General features: G+C 33.4%; 1 protein-coding gene and 1 long non-coding RNA gene across 2 annotated transcripts in view; both read left to right on the top strand.

Annotated features, from left to right (window-relative positions):
* LOC117923146 overlaps positions 1-14,378 on the top strand; it is a 34,988-nt gene extending 20,610 nt beyond the window's left edge. Inside the window, exons 23-48 of the mRNA XM_034841385.1 lie at positions 80-230; positions 403-799; positions 1,914-2,039; positions 2,326-2,503; positions 5,522-5,593; positions 5,689-5,757; positions 5,834-5,905; positions 6,015-6,086; positions 6,228-6,299; positions 6,410-6,481; positions 6,575-6,646; positions 6,778-6,849; positions 6,943-7,014; positions 7,756-7,824; positions 8,390-8,455; positions 8,859-8,924; positions 9,027-9,062; positions 9,181-9,221; positions 9,406-9,782; positions 9,859-10,054; positions 10,402-10,536; positions 11,623-11,741; positions 11,857-12,067; positions 12,198-12,435; positions 13,167-13,317; positions 13,746-14,378. Of these exons, the coding sequence (XP_034697276.1) occupies positions 80-230; positions 403-799; positions 1,914-2,039; positions 2,326-2,503; positions 5,522-5,593; positions 5,689-5,757; positions 5,834-5,905; positions 6,015-6,086; positions 6,228-6,299; positions 6,410-6,481; positions 6,575-6,646; positions 6,778-6,849; positions 6,943-7,014; positions 7,756-7,824; positions 8,390-8,455; positions 8,859-8,924; positions 9,027-9,062; positions 9,181-9,221; positions 9,406-9,782; positions 9,859-10,054; positions 10,402-10,536; positions 11,623-11,741; positions 11,857-12,067; positions 12,198-12,435; positions 13,167-13,317; positions 13,746-14,099 (3,556 nt within the window). The 3' untranslated portion in view covers positions 14,100-14,378. The remainder of the gene's footprint in view (positions 1-79; positions 231-402; positions 800-1,913; positions 2,040-2,325; positions 2,504-5,521; positions 5,594-5,688; positions 5,758-5,833; positions 5,906-6,014; positions 6,087-6,227; positions 6,300-6,409; positions 6,482-6,574; positions 6,647-6,777; positions 6,850-6,942; positions 7,015-7,755; positions 7,825-8,389; positions 8,456-8,858; positions 8,925-9,026; positions 9,063-9,180; positions 9,222-9,405; positions 9,783-9,858; positions 10,055-10,401; positions 10,537-11,622; positions 11,742-11,856; positions 12,068-12,197; positions 12,436-13,166; positions 13,318-13,745) is intronic.
* A 3,258-nt stretch (positions 14,379-17,636) lies between these two features.
* Positions 17,637-17,982, top strand: LOC117924402. The gene is made up of 3 exons (XR_004652772.1): positions 17,637-17,706; positions 17,820-17,855; positions 17,963-17,982. It is a non-coding gene; the product is annotated as an uncharacterized LOC117924402 (long non-coding RNA).
* Positions 17,983-18,107: the final 125 nt, after the last annotated feature.

The following is an 18,107-nucleotide window of genomic DNA, read 5'->3' as shown; positions in this document are numbered from 1 at the left end:
GGTCAAATGCTTGTACTGCTGAGGAAATTACATTACTGTTGAATATGGAATGATTAGATATCACAATGTTCACTTGCAGAGGATATATGGCACCAGAGTATGCACTAAGGGGTTATCTGACCTACAAGGCTGATGTTTACAGTTTTGGTATTGTGGTTCTGGAAATTGTTAGTGGAAAAAACAACAACAATTATATGCCAAGTAACAGTTGCTTTTGTCTTTTAGATTGGGTATTCCCTTCCTTTCTATCCCTGTTCAGTTTATTGTATCTGTTGTTCATGTTCCATTCTGGTGTTTTTCATTGCTAAGGTTAAAATGCACATCTGCCATGATGGAAGTTAAGAAATCTTTCAAATCATCTATTGAATTATCTTGTAAGAAGGAGAGATATTTACATTTCAGGCCTGTCATTTGCAACAAAGTGGAAAGCTTCTGGAGCTTGTTGATGAGGCGTTGGGGTCTGAAGTCCGTGAAGAAGAAGCAGAAATGATGGTTAAAATAGCTATCTTGTGCACAAATGCATCCCCATCACTTAGGCCTACTATGTCTGAAGTGGTGAGCATGCTTGAAGGAAGGAAGCCTACTCCTGATATAATCCTGGAACCAAATTCCCACAATGAGGATGTGAGGTTTAAAGCCATAAGAGACTTTCGTCAGGAAAAGCGAAACCAGAGTTTGACTGGAATCCAAACCCAGAATTCAACAGCTCCTACAGAGCTTTACCATTCCTCTGCATCTGGCGTTGATTTCTGTGAAATCAACCCTGCTTCCTGTGAAATCAACCCTGCTTCAAAATCCGGTTAAAACTGCAGGATTTACTGATTTGCCTAACCATCTCAATGAGCGCACTGAAGTTTTGGCTTCTTATTCAACCCCACATCTTGTACATTTTTTTTATAGTGATTTCTCTTTGAAGGCGAGGATTTGTTGTATAAATTTCTAGGATTTTTTTTTTGTGGCAGAATTAAAATTTTATATTTCTCAATGTTCATACAAAACTTTATTATTTCATTGTTGAAATAGGAATCATTTCCTGGCAAAAGAATAATGTGATGAAGAAGCTAATTTGGGTCTGTATGACATCTAATCTGATTGTTATTCCCGGAAATTGCTCACTTTTCCCAGGCAGACAATTTTGAATATCATACTGCAACCTTGAAATTTAGACAGCCGATTTCAGTGGGAGCTCCTTACATCATGTAGACCCAAGACAATGAAGCGAATGGGAAATAAAAGTACAAATTAGATTATTGAGCCTGTGTGATCAGGCTAGTTAAAAACAAACAAAACTATTTTAAGAAATTTTTAATGCTGTTTGATGTTGTTTTTAGAAAACATATTTTAAAAACAAGAAATAGAAAACAACTTTTTTAAAATAAGTAGAAATTATTTTTATTAATTTTATTTTTTAAAAAATATAAGTTCATTTAATTATATTTTATAAAGCTTATTTTTAAAAACAAATTTCAGAAAACACTATCATAATTTGGACGATTAGCATTAAGATGTTTCTCACCGGTCACTGTTTTTCCACTATGACTTACGAGGAAAATGACCCTCCATTCACTAAGCCATGTGAACGAACAGGATGGCAGTCGATTTGACTATCTGCTGGACGTAGCAAAGATGAATCGAATTTCGAGATCGCAAATAGAAAAAGACCTTGTTTTTTTATTAATAAAATTTCAACGCGTCCTTTGAAGGCAGGAGTTAGAAAATTCTAGTAGTGTACCTACCAGAAACAAGTGGTCAAAAACAGGGGACGAAAATATCGATCGTGGTCCCCACAAAAGCTGTATTTGTCAGAAACGCATGGGTACATCAATCAATCCATATGGGGTATAGCCAGTCAGCAATATAGCAGTACCCACTGCCTATTGAATGAGTTCATAATCAAACCTTTGCAAACTGAGATCAAGCAAATTCAAGGAGAGAGATGGCCACAGTTGTTCATATTCCCCTGCTCATCTTGCTTCTACATACATGCTTTGGCTCAACAAGTGTTGAAGCACTAGCTGGACATCTTCCTGATGAAGAAAGTAAGAGTCCATCCATTTTATTTGCACCCAAATTGGAATTCAGTAGTTGTAAATGGCAGCATGTTATTTCTTGATCTCAGTTGAGTCATTTCTGACATGGGCTTACCTCTATTAAGAAATTCAGTTATGCAAAGGACATGCATGATAGCCTTGTTTTCAGAAATGAAGTTTTTGAGGCTTGGGCGGGCTGCAACTTTTTCCTTATGGATTTTTGAAAGAAAGCCTATATGTGAAGTTATGTTTGCATCCATCTAGCTTGATCCATAATGAGTTTTGATGTTTGCAGAGGGAGTTCTGAAAGAAATAGCTGAACAATTGGGCAAGAAGGATTGGAAATTTGAACTAAACCCTTGTGATGGGAACTCCAACTGGAACACGCTAGGCTCGAGATCAAATCCATTCTATAACAATACAATCACCTGCAATTGCTCCTTCCCTAATGGTGAATGCCATGTTGATAGCATGTATGTTTCCTTTCCTTATTGCTATTAAAAGGTATCCTTTTCCTCACTTGTTCAAACTTATATATGAAGCTGAACAGTCAAACTGCATTGGAATATTCATCCAGAAATATCCCTAAAACCTTATACAAAAGGAACACCTATTTACATGAGGAAATATTAAAATACGAACTCTCCTCTATAATGTCCTCTGTCACAAGGAATTATAGAGAAATTAAGACTGAACACAAACAAAAAATTGAGATACTTTCTAACAAGGCCTCTGCCTCAGCATCTTGCATAGAACTTTGCGTAGGGCTCAACACTGCCTAGGCTGATTCTCTTGCCTCATGCCTAAGTCCCTTTCCAATTCCTATTAACCTGTTGCTTTGAAAAAAGTGGAACTTCACTCACCCCTACAACTTCGAATATATCAGCAATAATGAACAAACTTCGAAGGATTATAGGTGATAAAATGGGTCATGTGGCTGCAGCCGCAACACCACCACAACCTATGTGGGAGCACCATAAATCACCAACACACTATGGACATCCACTGCCATACCCACTTGGAATGTCCCACAACTAATGAACTTAATGAATGACAAGTGGTAGGATATGTGTTCTAGAAGTTAAGGGGGGCTCAAGACATGGCTCCCTTATAAGTTTTGCAATTACTCAAATAGGTAATTTGCTCAAGGTCCATAAAGAAGCCTCTTCTTCCAGAGAAAAGAACAGGACAGAGCAAGAACATGCATAAATGCTGATTGGCATATTTAATTCTAGATCATCTCTTGATCTCTTGATCCTAGAAAGCAAATGGAAACAAGAAGCATCTCAGGATTGTGATGCCTAACCTAAATGAAATAGTATGGTAAAGTTGACAAGTGATGCATATTCTTTATGGTCAATTAGGACTATGTTTCTAAGTATGACGATCACCTTTTTTGGGAGAACTTAGTTGTGCATGTGTGGGGGTGAGGGTTGGAGGTTTTGATATGTATAAGAACGTATCCATAAAAGATAGAAATTAACTATGACTAATTTCTATTTTACCTCTCTAGGTTTTGAACAATAAGTCTCTAAAGTAATTGCTTGGCAAGCCATTGATACATGGAGGCACAGTTGCAAGTATGCTTATCACATTTGAGATCAAAATTTTCAAAAAATGTATAAAATGGAAATGGCAATCAAAACTTTATATCCCACCAAAATATAGGGGAACCTAGTGAAACTATTTAAGGAGTTCATATCTCTAGATTGGACTTTCACTTGTTTTTGGGTAGAAAACTAGTATAACACCTGAATTGGCCTTAGGTTAACCAATAAATCACACCTCACTTTGAAGTAGACAGCATCAGTTGAATTCATTTCTTGCAGTATAGGCAGTTCTGGAATCTGCTAATGAGTAATGACTGCATAGAGAAAATGAGATAAGTAGAAGAAGATATTTTTTTATTGGTATTTTCCAGTCCTATACTAGGTGCTACTCCTCTCTTTGTCCTGCAATTTGAAATATTTTTTAGTGGAGCACTTGAAGTTGTGTTTGGTGTGACAAAGGTCATTCGTAACCAAGGCAAAACTTCGTTCCCCTTTCATTTCACCAGAGAGCCAGATGATCTTATTCAAATTGTTCCCAAGCTGAGAGTGCATAAATGGTTTGTCATGGGGAGGGATGGGCTGCATGTATTCCATTTGAACTTTGTGCATGATACACCATTATTTTAGCTTAAAATTTGGATTGTATTATATCAATAGCAGTTGGCCACTTACCTACGCCATCACTTAGATGGTAATCCTACGTCTGTGGAGTTTTGGAACCCTGTGGTGTAAAAAGTTATTACTGCATGGGAAAAGAGTATGCTTTTTCAGGCAGAAATCCCAAGTCTAATCAACCCCTGCAACATTCCCAATTTTTCCCTTTTCATGTTTGAATTCCTACCAAGATTGAGCAGAGCTTCAAGAAAAATCAGTAGAGTCTACCGCCATCTGGGTTGGGGAAAAAAGGAAGAAATATACTCTCCCTTGGTGGGAGAAAGTGTGCCATGTTAAGATGCTGGAGACTCAGGGATTGCTACTGTTGTATCTTCACATTTTCTCATTCTTTGCATAAATGACCATTGAAATTTGTCACTTAACTTATTCCATCGATTCTCCTCTCTATAAAATATGCAGCTGGTTGAGACTCTGTTTTTAAATTTTGGAGGATCTCCACTGCTGGCACTGCGTTAAAATAAAATCACCCTCTTCTACATTAAATTATTTGAAGATATAGCTCTCCCTATCCCACCCCATATCCAGGCAACAACTTCAGTAGTTAGGTAGTATTACCAGTACATCACTTCCTTTGAGATTTTGGCATCCACATTGGTTCCCACATGTTCTCCCAAATTTGCAGAGTTGACAGAGGAAAATTTAGAAAAGTACCACACCCCCCAAGTTATTGTACTTTTTCCATTGATCTTTTTAAATCACCGACTGCTCATATGGAGGTTTTGGTCTTGTCTTCTGAGTTTTGACTGTATGCATTAGTTGATGAACCCAAAGGATATATGTTCTTTTTCCAAGATGAAGTTTTGTGGTCTTGGAGGCTCAAAGGTTGTATCTTCTGGGACAGTGCAAGATTGGCTTCATTTTGGTTTTAAAAGGGAGAAGCATCAGCTTTCAAGACAAGCATGGAAGCCAAAGTTATTGGATAGAGTTGAAACTATAACTTCCTTTAAAAGGTTTCAGTGACAGAAGAGTAATCTTTTTAGCACATCAAATACCAACGTTTTACATGGGGGTGCTTGAATGGTTTTCAAGGTCTGCACAGTAATCTTACTCTTAAGTGTGGCTCTAATCATGTTAGTTAGGTGTTTCCAAGGTACATGATTTTGGTTAATTTACTGCAAGTCTGTAAGCATTCGGAATTTTGATTATTTTTACTGTGTATTTATTTGAATAGAGATGACTCTCTTATATGCTTTCTATAACGTGGCTTAAGCATGAATAACTGGTTATTAAAAGCTCCTTTCCTTTCTCATGTCTGTATTCAAACAGATCTCTCAAAGGGCAGGATCTTGCTGGTGTGCTTCCACCTGCCCTAGCGAAACTATCCTACCTCAAAACAATGTAAAAAGTGCTTTCACACACATGTATATTTTTCAAACCTGAAATTTGTATTCCCAGCTTTCATTGGTCTAACAATCTTTTTCTCTTGTTTGAAGTGTTTTGGCTAGGAACTATCTCAGTGGTAACATACCCCCTGAATGGGAAACTACGAAGTTAGAAACTCTGTAAGATACTCACATTTCATGCTCAATCTAGCAGATAAATATTCTTTCAAGGATTGATAAAGATGACTCCATGCAGGTCCATTTCTATGAACCGATTATCAGGACGAATCCCAAACTTCTTGGGGAATATTACCACCCTTAAAAATTTGTATGTTCTGACCCACCAAATACTTCCTTCCCACTCTCTCACACCCCCTTAAATATTTATAGCCTTTTTGGTTTGCTCCTGCTTTAATCTTGACTAATTGAATTTTCAGGGGTCTTGAGGCCAACCAGTTTTCTGGAACTGTTCCCCCTGAGCTTGGCAAACTGGTCGACTTGCAGAAGCTGTTAGTCTTTCATTTCTTTTTTTTTTTTTTTTTCCATTGTTTCAATTTTAGAACATTTGTTTATTGAATTTGATGGTTTTAATAATCTCTAAAATTCATATTAATCTTACATGGACTCGATCTTCTTTTTGGTGACTGTAGCATTCTTAATTCTAACAATCTCACTGGACCATTGCCTCAAGCGCTTGCTCACCTAACTAATTTGAAAGAGCTGTATGTTCTCGTAAATCTTTGTGCTTGTGTATTTTTAAGGCTTTTTTGCATATGTGATGTTAAAAAAATTAATTCTAGTAATGTTCACACCTATTTTGGGCCAAATGCAGTAGGATTAGCAGCAACAATTTCACTGGAAAAATACCCAGTTTCATTCAAAGTTGGAAGCAACTTGAGCAATTGTAAGTTTCTTTTTGGTTTAAGTATTTTACAGTCTCTTCATTTTAAAAGTTTTTGGGTGCACTACATGTTCATTTGATTTACCTGATTATCAGAGAGATCCAAGCTAGTGGTTTGGAAGGGCCCATACCTTCTAATATTTCAGTCTTGAGTAATTTAACTGAACTGTGAGTTAAGCCTTCTTAGTTCATATCTCTTAATTTGCTTAATTTCAATAATAATTAACTTCTCAAACTAATAAAATATTACTGACAAGAGTAGCATTTTGCCATTTTTTTCTTGATGGGATTCTATGCAGAAGAATTAGTGACTTAAATGGAGAGGGTTCCACTTTTCCACCCCTAAGAAGCATGAAAAGAATGTACAAGTTGTAAGTGGTATTTATGATTAAAAAAATGCTCTAAAGCAAAGTTATTCACACTCTCTAGCACTAGTACTTACATGGACTTAGTTTATGTTGCAGGATGTTGAGGGGCTGTAATATCTCAGGACCAATCCCCCCATATATAGCAGAGATGACAGAATTGAGATTTTTGTAACTCTACTATGCATTTCTTTTCCTCTTTCTTTTTCTTTTATGGCAAATTTGTTGTCCCTAAATAGTTGGAGTAGTGGATTATGTCAAGTATTGTTAGCTTTTTACAGTAAGAACCTGTATTGTGAGCTACCATGTAAGGGGCTTCCTCTTCTTGTTCCTTCCCTTTACCCTTGACCTTTAACCATTAAGGCAAATTGCGCCTTTTTTTTCTTTTTCTACATTTTTATTTTTTCATATGAAGGTAGAAAAAGTAGGAAAGACAAATATTTTACAATATGGGCCAAAGCTATATGGGGAGACTGTATGTTGATGGAAATTACCAGCTCCTTTGGGTCTAAACTATATTTTTATCTTTTGACTCCTTAGTTGGAAGCTCTTTTTTCTCTTTCCCTTTTGTGAAGGGATCCTTTCCTCTTGTAATTCATCCCCCCCACTTATTGAATTTGTTGGGTGGTTTTTCTGTGCCAAAATACTTTTGTGAGATTAAAAATTGGCCCTCAAATGATAATATACACACCCTGACTTTATTATTAAGAAAGGGGATAAATGGCTGATCTAGGGGTCGGTAATTCTATGTCTATCAATGAGTTATGCCTCTTTTCTTTACCCCTATATCTTCATACTAATGACCTTTTATCTCTTGAGATTTATATTGCACCAAATTCAATTAAGCCATCGTTTGGATGAACTTCTATTTTAGTGCTTTATTATGACATTTGTACTGTTGTTTTCTCACAGAGATCTCAGCTTCAACAAGTTGAATAGAGAGATTCCAAATCTTGATGGCCTAACAAACGTGGAGGTCATGTAAGAAACAGAAACTTAGGACATGTGTAATTGTAATGCATAGAAGTCTTCCCTATCTATATTGTGTCTATCATAAAAATTGATAGAGGGGTTAAAACTATACACTATTAGTTCACTCTCATAATTGTTCCGGGGTCATACATTTGTCTGGTTATGAGTAGCAGGTATACTCGCTTGCCCCTAGCTATATGGATCATGGAGGTGGCCACAAGTCTGGTGCATTAGGAGACTGCATCACTTGGGGCAGGGCTTTCAATACTTGTGTGGATTACCCTCGTGAAAATTTCAATTAGAATTTTAATTTTTTCTCCATCTTCTCCTACAGAACATTTTGAGATAATAACAAAAGTTGCATTAGTGGTCTAGTGGTAAAATAGTACCCTGCCATGGTTCATAACTAGGTTTAATTCCCTGTCAGTGCATTATTATTTAATAGTTCTTTCTACATCTACATTCATTTTCTTTAATAGGTCTTTCTACATCTACATTCATTATTATTTTGTGCTCCCCATGTTCTGTTACATTGGAAAGCTCTAACAATAAACCATTTTTGCGTGCCGATTAGGTGTCTGACAGGCAACCAGCTTAATGGAAATATTCCAGATGGAATCAAGGGAAGGCAGAGCCGCACGTATGTTTTTCATCCAGCATCTTGAGTTAATTTTGCTTGAGATTTGATGTCCATCTTCTGTTATCTATTACCTTTCTTTTTATCTACCCAACCATACATAGGTAAGGTTGTACACAAACATACACATGAACTCCCCCCTACAAACGCATTCATCTCTGACCTCTTTGGAGCTTGATTACTGATTCTATTCTTGCTATTTGCATCCCTCTATCTGCAATGGGAGAAAGAAATGTTCTCATTAGAAAAGCTCCTAACTACTTGTTAGCTATTAGTTGCAAATTAGATTAAATTCCGCATACAATCTTCTTTAGCACTTATAACTTACACAATTCTTTCAAAGTGTTTTCTATATTAGCTTTCATGGAGTTATATTGTGTTTAAAGAGTCATTTGTGTTTTTGCAGTGAAATAGATCTTTCTTACAATAACTTCTCTGAGCAATCTGCACCACCCTCTTGTCGAGATAGCTTGTAAGAACTATTTCTTAGTAAACTAAACCTTGTCAAGCTTTATGCACAATATTTCTTTCATTCACTGTCTATATTAAATTATCTTCTTTTTTGTTTCATTAGGAACTTGTTCAGAAGCTTTTCTGAGGAGGGGAACTTGTAAGCTTATTACTTTATAATTTGAGTGTGAAGGGAAGCAATTTGTATATTTTTTTTCTTGCACAACATTGATTCTTTTCTTTTCTTTCTTTTTTGGACCAATGCTACATTAATTCAGAGAACTTGGTGGGTGCCTGAAAAACTATCCTTGTCAAAAAGGTGAGTACATAAAATGTGAGGTGAATTTCTCAGTTATTTTATTCGAGATGATTGGGACTTATCTTTGGTATTGAAATGAAATTACATAAAATTTAGTTTTATTTATTTATCTATTTATATATTTATATATTTATTTATGTTTAATATAACTGATCATTGTCTATAACTTTTCTGTTTTCTTAAGATCGTTATTCATTGCATATAAATTGTGGTGGAGAGAAATCTACGGTTGGAAATGTTGTTTATGAAGGGGATCAATATGAAGGAGGTTCAGCAAAATTTCATCCTATGACTGATTATTGGGGATTTAGTAGCACTGGACACTTCTGGGATCATAACAGAACCATAAATGATTACATAGCACAAAATGTATCCGTACTTGGAATGGACCACTCTGAGTTGTACACCAGAGCACGACTTTCTCCTCTGTCTTTTACTTACTATGGGCGCTGCTTAGCGGATGGGAACTATACAGTAAAAATTCACTTTGCAGAGATAATTATCAGAGGCAATAAATCCTTTCATAGCCTTGGCAGACGGATTTTTAATGTTTATATTCAGGTACTCATAATAGAAAAAATTAGATTGGTGCTTGGTTTGTTATAGAAAGTTAGTTGATTTAATTAGTTAATTGCAGGGAAAGTTGGAATTGGAGGATTTTAATATTGTACAAGCAGCACAAGGGGTTGATAAGGTAGTTGTAAAAGAATTTAAAGCAGTTGTGAAGAATAAAACTTTAGAGATCCGCTTTCATTGGGCTGGCAAGGGAACAACAGCTATACCAAGCAGAGGAACTTATGGTCCTCTCATATCAGCTATTTCTGTGAAATCTGGTGAGTTTAGGCCTTATTCATTCCTAGTGAAATTTCGTAGTCTTTCTCTTTCATAGTGAAGTTGGATGTGCCTTTTTGTTGCCCAACTTGTTCTGCTATGACAAATAACTATAAAGTTATTTTGTTAAATTATGAGATCAATAGGTTTGTAACCTCAGACAGTTATTTAACAACTTCATGAAAACCAGCTCAATTCCTTTATTTTATTTTATTTTTCTAACCAATTTTCTCCTTGATATCTGCAATTCTAAAGAAAATCTTATTATAGAAAACATCAATTGAGTGGAATTATATGCTAATCATAGCATTCAAGCTAACACTGTGGTTGTTGTTGTTGTTTTTGATAGATTTCAAGCCTCCTTCTAATGACAAAAAGAAGATACTCATTGCAGTTCTAGTTTCAGTATTGGTTTTCTTTTTCACAATTTTGGGCCTTATTTGCTGGAAATGCTACTTTGGACAGAGAACATCAAGAGAACAAGGTAATGTAAATCTATGACACAAGCTTTGGTGTGACTGTGTGAGAAGGATGATAAATAAGTACGTTTCCCAACTATTGCAGGATATAGGAAGAATTTGTGGCAACTTGAATATAATTATAAGTAGCCGATAGACTCACACTGGCCATGACCTAAATAAAAAATAATATGTTAAGCAGAAATAAAGTTGGCTCTTAAGAGAATGATTATTAGATAGCTATTAAGATGTTGCAGATATCTCAGAAAGAAATTGACCATATAAGCAGAAAATTCAGTAGAAAGATTAATTATTTCAAATGAATCCAAACATCATGATGAAATTTAGCTACAAGTGTTTTATTTTAAGTGGTAAAAAGAAAATGGACACATTACAAGAAACATTTTTTGGGGCTTATCACTTCACTTAATTGTTAATGCCTTGGTTTTCCCTTGGCAAACAGCCCTTGTGATGCTAAGTTAACCTTCAATGAGAAATGTGGAGCTGTCCACAAAGAGCACACAGCACACTCTAAAAAGAATGAAAGTGTTACTGCATAATGAAAGCCTTACCATGCTTGGAACCTCTGAATGCAAGTTCTTGGAGGTGCTTTTTCTAAATGGGGCCCTTTACCTATGTATAGGCATCTTGAAGCACTTTAGAATACTTTACCTAGAACCTTCCCCAGAATGTTTTATGCTTTTTACCATTCCTTGTTCTAGAGTTCTATAGTTTCCCACCTTTTATGTACAATTCTATGGTTTTTTAGAATGTCCCCTGTATATGAATCTCCAAGAGTCTCACCGTTCTGCATATACCGAATGCTTGATAATATTTGGTCCATCTATATATACAGCTCTCAGGGGAATCAAGATGGGCATGATGTTATGCTCAGTTAGATTCCAAGGGAACCATATAAGCGGCTTAGGTTGGAGTGGGCCTTGAGAAGTTCCATGGGTTCTCTATTTTATTACATATAACTTCTTGGCAATAAAATGGAGCACTACTGTTTTCCAGTTGCATTTACTTTGATCTTATTATTTCAAATGTATTCTAACTAATTAAGTAGCACTAAGATATAATTCAACAATCTAACCTTTTTCCTTGGACAGAGTTGAGAGGATTAGATCTGCAAACTGGTTTATTTACCTTGAGACAAATTAAAGCTGCTACAAACAGCTTTGATGCTGCAAACAAGATTGGGGAAGGAGGTTTTGGATCTGTCTACAAGGTACTCCACAGAATTAGTTCTTTTATTAATTTTTAATTTTTACTTCTTAAATTTTTTATCCATGAGATTTGGAGCTAGACCAATACTTTAAGGTATACTCAACATTTCTATATAGGGTACATTATTAGATGGAACCATAATTGCAGTGAAGCAACTTTCCACCAAGTCAAAGCAAGGAAGTCGTGAATTTGTGAATGAAATTGGAATGATTTCTGCTTTACAACACCCAAATCTTGTAAGATTATATGGATGTTGTGTTGAAGGAAATCAACTGATATTGGTATATGAATACATGGAGAACAATAGTCTCGCTCGGGCTTTATTTGGTAAGGTTAATACTTTTATATTTCATTGTGTTTGTTATGCCATTTAAAAAGATTGGTCATCAAATATTGACATTCAGTCCTTAACAAGTTTGATGAACTCTATTGTTTGGGCAACTTCTGTTAATTATAGGTAAAGTGGAATACCGATTAAATTTGGACTGGTCCACGAGGCAGAGGATTTGTGTTGGCATAGCAAGAGGTTTGGCTTTCCTGCATGAAGGATCAACACTGAAAATTGTTCATAGAGACATAAAAGCAAATAACATACTACTTGATACGAATCTTAACCCTAAGATCTCTGATTTTGGTCTGGCGAAACTTGATGAAGAAGATAACACCCATATTAGCACCAGAGTTGCTGGAACCATGTAAATTTCTCCTCCCTTCCTTTTCAATTCTTGACAATTTTAACATAGTTGCAATCTTTCAATAATATTACTATTAAACTAAAGTAGAAAGAAGGGGTTACACATTTCTCTTATCAATTTTCATTTCTTTAAATCACTGTCATGAGATATAGAAAATAGTTTATCAAAATTTCTCCATTTCTGCCCTGATTTATACTTGAACAGTCAGTGGTTAACATCTCAGCATGTAAACTAATTTTAATATGGATATTGATATGGACAAAATTCTTGTGGTATCAGTATTTTGGTATAAATCTATGAATTTCAGAAACTACATCAGCATTGAATCCCTACTTGCATAGAGGTTGTTGTTTGATGATAAATCAATATTCAGGCTTATTTGAGAACTAGTTAAAAGGAATACTGCCATCAGTTATCATCTGTGGTAGTTATTTATACTCTGATAGTCAAATTCAAGAAGTTGCTACAAGTGATGGTACATTTTGGTAGAGAGTTTATTTAACAAATAGGTCAGTCTGGACACTGCATGTGCTCTTGAAGTTCAGATGTTGTTAGCTAGTTTGCATCAGTAAGATTGCTTACATTTTAACAATCATTTTTAGCAAATGGAGTTATTGCCTGATTCTGGAACCCTTTTTAATTGCATTGATGTGTACAAATTACCAATGCAAGAAATATAATTTGCACTTGTTTACCTAAAATACAAGTGATGTTTTGGGGTTATTGTGCAGAGGATACATGGCACCAGAGTATGCATTATGGGGTTATTTAACCTATAAAGCCGATGTATACAGTTTTGGGGTTGTTGCTTTGGAACTTGTTGCAGGGAAGAACAACATGAAATATAGACCAAATGAGGATTACTTTTGTCTTCTAGATTGGGTAAGTCAGTTTTTTTTTCTTGTTCTTTGCATGTGTTAAATCAAGATAATAGTTTGAAACCAGATCACTTTTTCTGAAATTTGTCTGTTTAACTTCGTCAAGCTGCTTTCATTGTGGAGAGGGAGGGAGAGAAGGAGAGAGAGGGTGAGCAAGAGAGGGAGATGGAGAGAAAGAGAGAGAGTAGAAGTAATCAACCTAGTAGTAGTGTAACAAATGTTAGGCGGATAGACATAACATAATGACAGCATCAAGACCACTTCCATTTTCCATTTTGCTTCATTTTCTCCCCTTTCGCATTGGTCATTTCCTTGTGTCTTGGCCGTTTCCTAGATTGTGAACTATTATAATCTCTCATTGTCTGAATGGAGGTTGATATGATTTTATTTGTTTTTCTAAACATTTCCAACCTTCTCTTTTGCTTCCTTCAGGCCTTTGTTTTACAACAGAAAGGAAATTTAATGGAGCTAGTGGATCCAAACTTGGGGACTCAGTTCAAAAAGGAAGAGGCCATAAGGATGATTAAAGTTGCCCTACTATGCACCAATGCGTCTCCCGCACTTAGACCTACCATGTCTGCAGTGGTGAGCATGCTCAAAGGTCAAACTGTCGTTCAGGAATACCCTCTGAATCCTCGTATTTATGGTGATGAATTTGGGTTTGAAGCCCTCAGAGGCCAGCATGATCAGACACAATTACAGAGCTCAAGTGAAATTGAGCCCCTCACTCATTCATCACGTACAGCACGGAGTGGATCTTCCTTTACATCTTCCCAAGATCTATAAAATGTCTCTACCTTGCCTTGTATTAATTCAGTCATGGTGAGAATTTTTCTTTGGTAGCTAGTATTTTGTCAGTGCTCTACTTATTGTTGGAAGTTGTTACTTCATTTTGAGGCAAAAGTGATCCATTTTAATTCCAAATACAAAGAAAAAGTACTTTCAAATTGCTTATCAAACAGTATATTATTCAGCCTTCTTGTTATGCATTCCAAACCATAGATGTCACATGTTGGTTAACTCCATTTGTAAATAAGAAGTATTAATAAAGATCTACATTCATTATATCTTTGTCAGAGACTATTCCTATTATCATTCATCTAATCTTACATGTAAAAAAAGAAAAAATGAAAAACAAGAAATATCATAAACACTTTTTTTTAGCTAAGAATGTCACATAGTAATTATTATACAAATTCATAAGTTATTATTTAATAAGTACATCTAAGACCCAATTTTTCTCTGTGTTCTTCCTTAAATTGCCAGTCACATAAGATTATGAGGTCAAACAAATAGGCATTCTTTGTGAGACGAACAAACAAAAGCTCATATAAGGGAGATCTACTCTGATATAACAATCTGTTTTTTAGCTTATAGATTTTATGAATAAAAATTGGTTTATAATGATTCTATTATTTTTTTTTTTTGCATATAATTATATTTTTATAAATTTTCTCTTTATAAAAATGAACTTCAAATTAAGTAACACTTTGTATTGAATTTATTAATGTATTTAACAATTTTTAAAAATAAATTGGAACTAAAAAAAAAAAATTTAACGATTCAAAAAAATTCAAAACTGATAAATTATAAGTCATGACTTTATTGTTCTCCTATACACATAACTATATTTCTTGAATTTAAGTAAATAAATTATAAATTAAGTAAAACATATTTAATAATTTAAATTCTTTAATAAATTTTTAATTTTAAAAAATAATTTTAAATTCAAAAAGCTGATCTAATTAATTGCAAATTAAATAAAAACATTTTAAAATATTATGTTCCCAATTCAGTACTACATATGTACATGAAATAAAAAACTTAATTCATTATTTATTTTAAATAAAATATTATTAAAAATTATTTTAAATTATTATTATTCTTTTTGGGAGAGAGGGCCCACAATCACCCGACCTATCCCTTCTTCTTCAGTAAAGTCAACCTCTTATTCTATTTATTATTAAATTTATTTGTAATTACAAAATCATTTTTATTTTTAAGAAGACTTAAAATTTAATTTAATTTATATTATATAAATTTAATTTGCAATGTTTTTACAAAATCAAAACAAATATATATATATATATATATATATATATCAATTTTTTCTTTTCTTTTCTTAAATAATTTTCCAAACACCTTTATTTTTATAAAATATTAGAAAAATAATTTTTGTTCTTTAACTTAAAAACAGTTTTTAAATACAAGTTTTAGAAAACATGGCCAAACGGGCTCTAATGTTTACAAGTGCTCTTATTTCTTTACAATGGAGTCATATTATTCCTAATAAAATTATTCCTAAATGCATATAGTTATCAGTTTTTATTTTTTAATAGTTTATGTTTTGTTTTTAAAAAGATTAAATCTGAATATACAATATTTTCTACTGAACTTATAGTATGTTAGTTTAAAAATCTAGTAATTTTAGAATTTTGAACTAACTGTTTTTTGTAAAGAGTTACTTCTTTTACTATATTTTTCAATTTTTCTTCTACAAATTCTTTTACATTTCTCTTTGATTTATTCCTTCTATTATTTCCATGGTTTCACTCTTAAGCTTTTTGGTTAAAAAAAAATTTGCTTTTCATTATGATCTAGTTATTGGTTTTTCTCCTACATTAAAATTTCCAAATTGTTTTTGAAGGTTGTTTATATTTTGTTATTCTAAAGTACTTGTCTTTTTAACTACATATTTGATCTAAAAAATTTATCTACTTTTTGATTGACTTTTTCTAATATTTCTTTCAAGTTTTGTTGTTTAAATTTTATTTGTTCTATTTCATTTATAACAAATTTCTCTTCTTTAATTATCTTTGATATAATCTAAGTTGTTTCTTAGCAAATTATGGTTTTTAAAGTTTTCCAATTTCTTTCCTAAGTCCTAACTAGATGGTTTATGTTGTCTTTGTTTTTTTCCCGAGTTTAATTTTTGTGTTCTTTTGACACTTTATTTGTTACTTTTAACTGGTTATTCACTAAATTTTCAAGAGTTTCACACTTTTTTTTTTTTTTTTTTTTTTTTTAAGATGAAGGTTCATAAGTTTTCTAAACCACTGGTTTGTTTATATGGAGGAACTAGCATATAAATTATTCATATAAAATCTTACAATTTCTTTTTTAATCTAAGGTTTTTGTAATAAAAGGTTCATCATAAGATTCTTTTATAGCTAACTCATATTCACTCAAATATTTAAAGAGAGGTTAGTTTCTTAATATCTTTAGTTAAATCCTATACATTTTACCTTAAAAGTATGCAGTTTATCACAAGCTTGTATAAATTCTTCACATTGAGTGCATAATCTATTATTAAGTTCTTTCACATGTTAATAATCTAGAATGTAAAGACTAGGAGGATAAGAAATATAAGACATAAATTATATTAGTTTGGACTATTTTACACTCAATTTCTAAGGGTAATATCTTTTATCTTTACAAGTTCTTTTATTTTTTCTACTAGTTTAATATCTTTTTGGTTAAAATATTTATGGTCAGTATTTTTTGTTTTGCCATAAAGAGGGTCCAATTAATCCATTAAGGTTTTTAATATAAGGTCTAACATAGTTTAATCCATTTGATAGGTATTTGTTCCAACAACATCACTAGGAATGAAACTTTTTGACAAGGATTTTTGAGCCAATGATATGATCGATTTGATGGCATCAAATACCTGCATAAATAAAACTAATTGATGTGACTAAAAGCAACTTTCTAATTGTCAAGTGTGAAAGAGAATAAAGACAATATAAAAATAATTATAACCATAATAATAAGAATATGAAGAAAACAATTTCATTAGATGACCTAACCTAATTATCTATTAACTTTATGGTAACTATACGGTCAAAGAGCTTTGAACACCTCCATGAAATTTACAAGTAAAGGCTAACAACCTGATTTTCTATAACAAAATAAAAATAGAAGAAAGATAACTAAGAAATAAAATTCTCGAGGACTACCTATTTATGGAAGGTTTTTGTATTGCATCACACTACTACAAAAATCTAAAATCATGCCCTAAGCATGTTAGGGACACCACAACATGCTCCTTAAAGGTTAAATCATTAAATGACGGTAATGATAATGATGGTGATGTAGGTGATAATGAGGAGGATGATGGTGATGATCATGGTGAAGATGATGGAGATGATGATGGTGATGACAATAATAAGGACGAGGATGATGAGGAGGAAAAGATAAGAGAATCTAACTCCTTAGCTTTTAATTTCAAAATTAGGTCAAATTCCCTCCATGGTTTCTTTTGCAAACTTCTAGTTAATATAGCATTGATAATTCTTGTAAGAGTTCTTAAAATGTTTGTGTGCAACCAAACAGATATTTCTTATAACAACTTTTCTAAGCGCTCTATGCCATCTTCTTGTCGAGAAACCCTGTAAGAACTCTTTTTTTTTTCCTGATTTAAACCTCGCTCATTGAGCTTTACACAAATATTTTTCTTCATTCACTATCTATTTGGTTGAAAATAACCTTTTGTTGTTTCATCAGGAACTTGTTCCGAAGCTTTTCTGAAAGGGGAAAATTGTAAGCTTGTAATTTTTTTTCTAACTAAACTTTGAAGAGTAGTGATATGTAGGTATGTTTGTTTCCTTGTACAATACTATGCTTATCAAATCTATGCTTTAATATAGAGAATTTGATGAGTGCCTGAACGGTTTTCCATGTCTTAAAGGTAAATGCCTCAATTCTATTTTATGGACTTATTTCCATGCATGAATTTTAGTTATTTTACTTTTTCTATGTTTTAAACTTATTTGATCATCACTTATATTGTTG

The sequence above is a fragment of the Vitis riparia genome, chromosome 10 (genome assembly GCF_004353265.1).
Source record: "Vitis riparia cultivar Riparia Gloire de Montpellier isolate 1030 chromosome 10, EGFV_Vit.rip_1.0, whole genome shotgun sequence".
NCBI lineage: Eukaryota > Viridiplantae > Streptophyta > Magnoliopsida > Vitales > Vitaceae > Vitis > Vitis riparia.
Note: the sequence above shows the minus strand (reverse complement) of the source record. Positions and strands in the feature narration are given on the sequence as shown.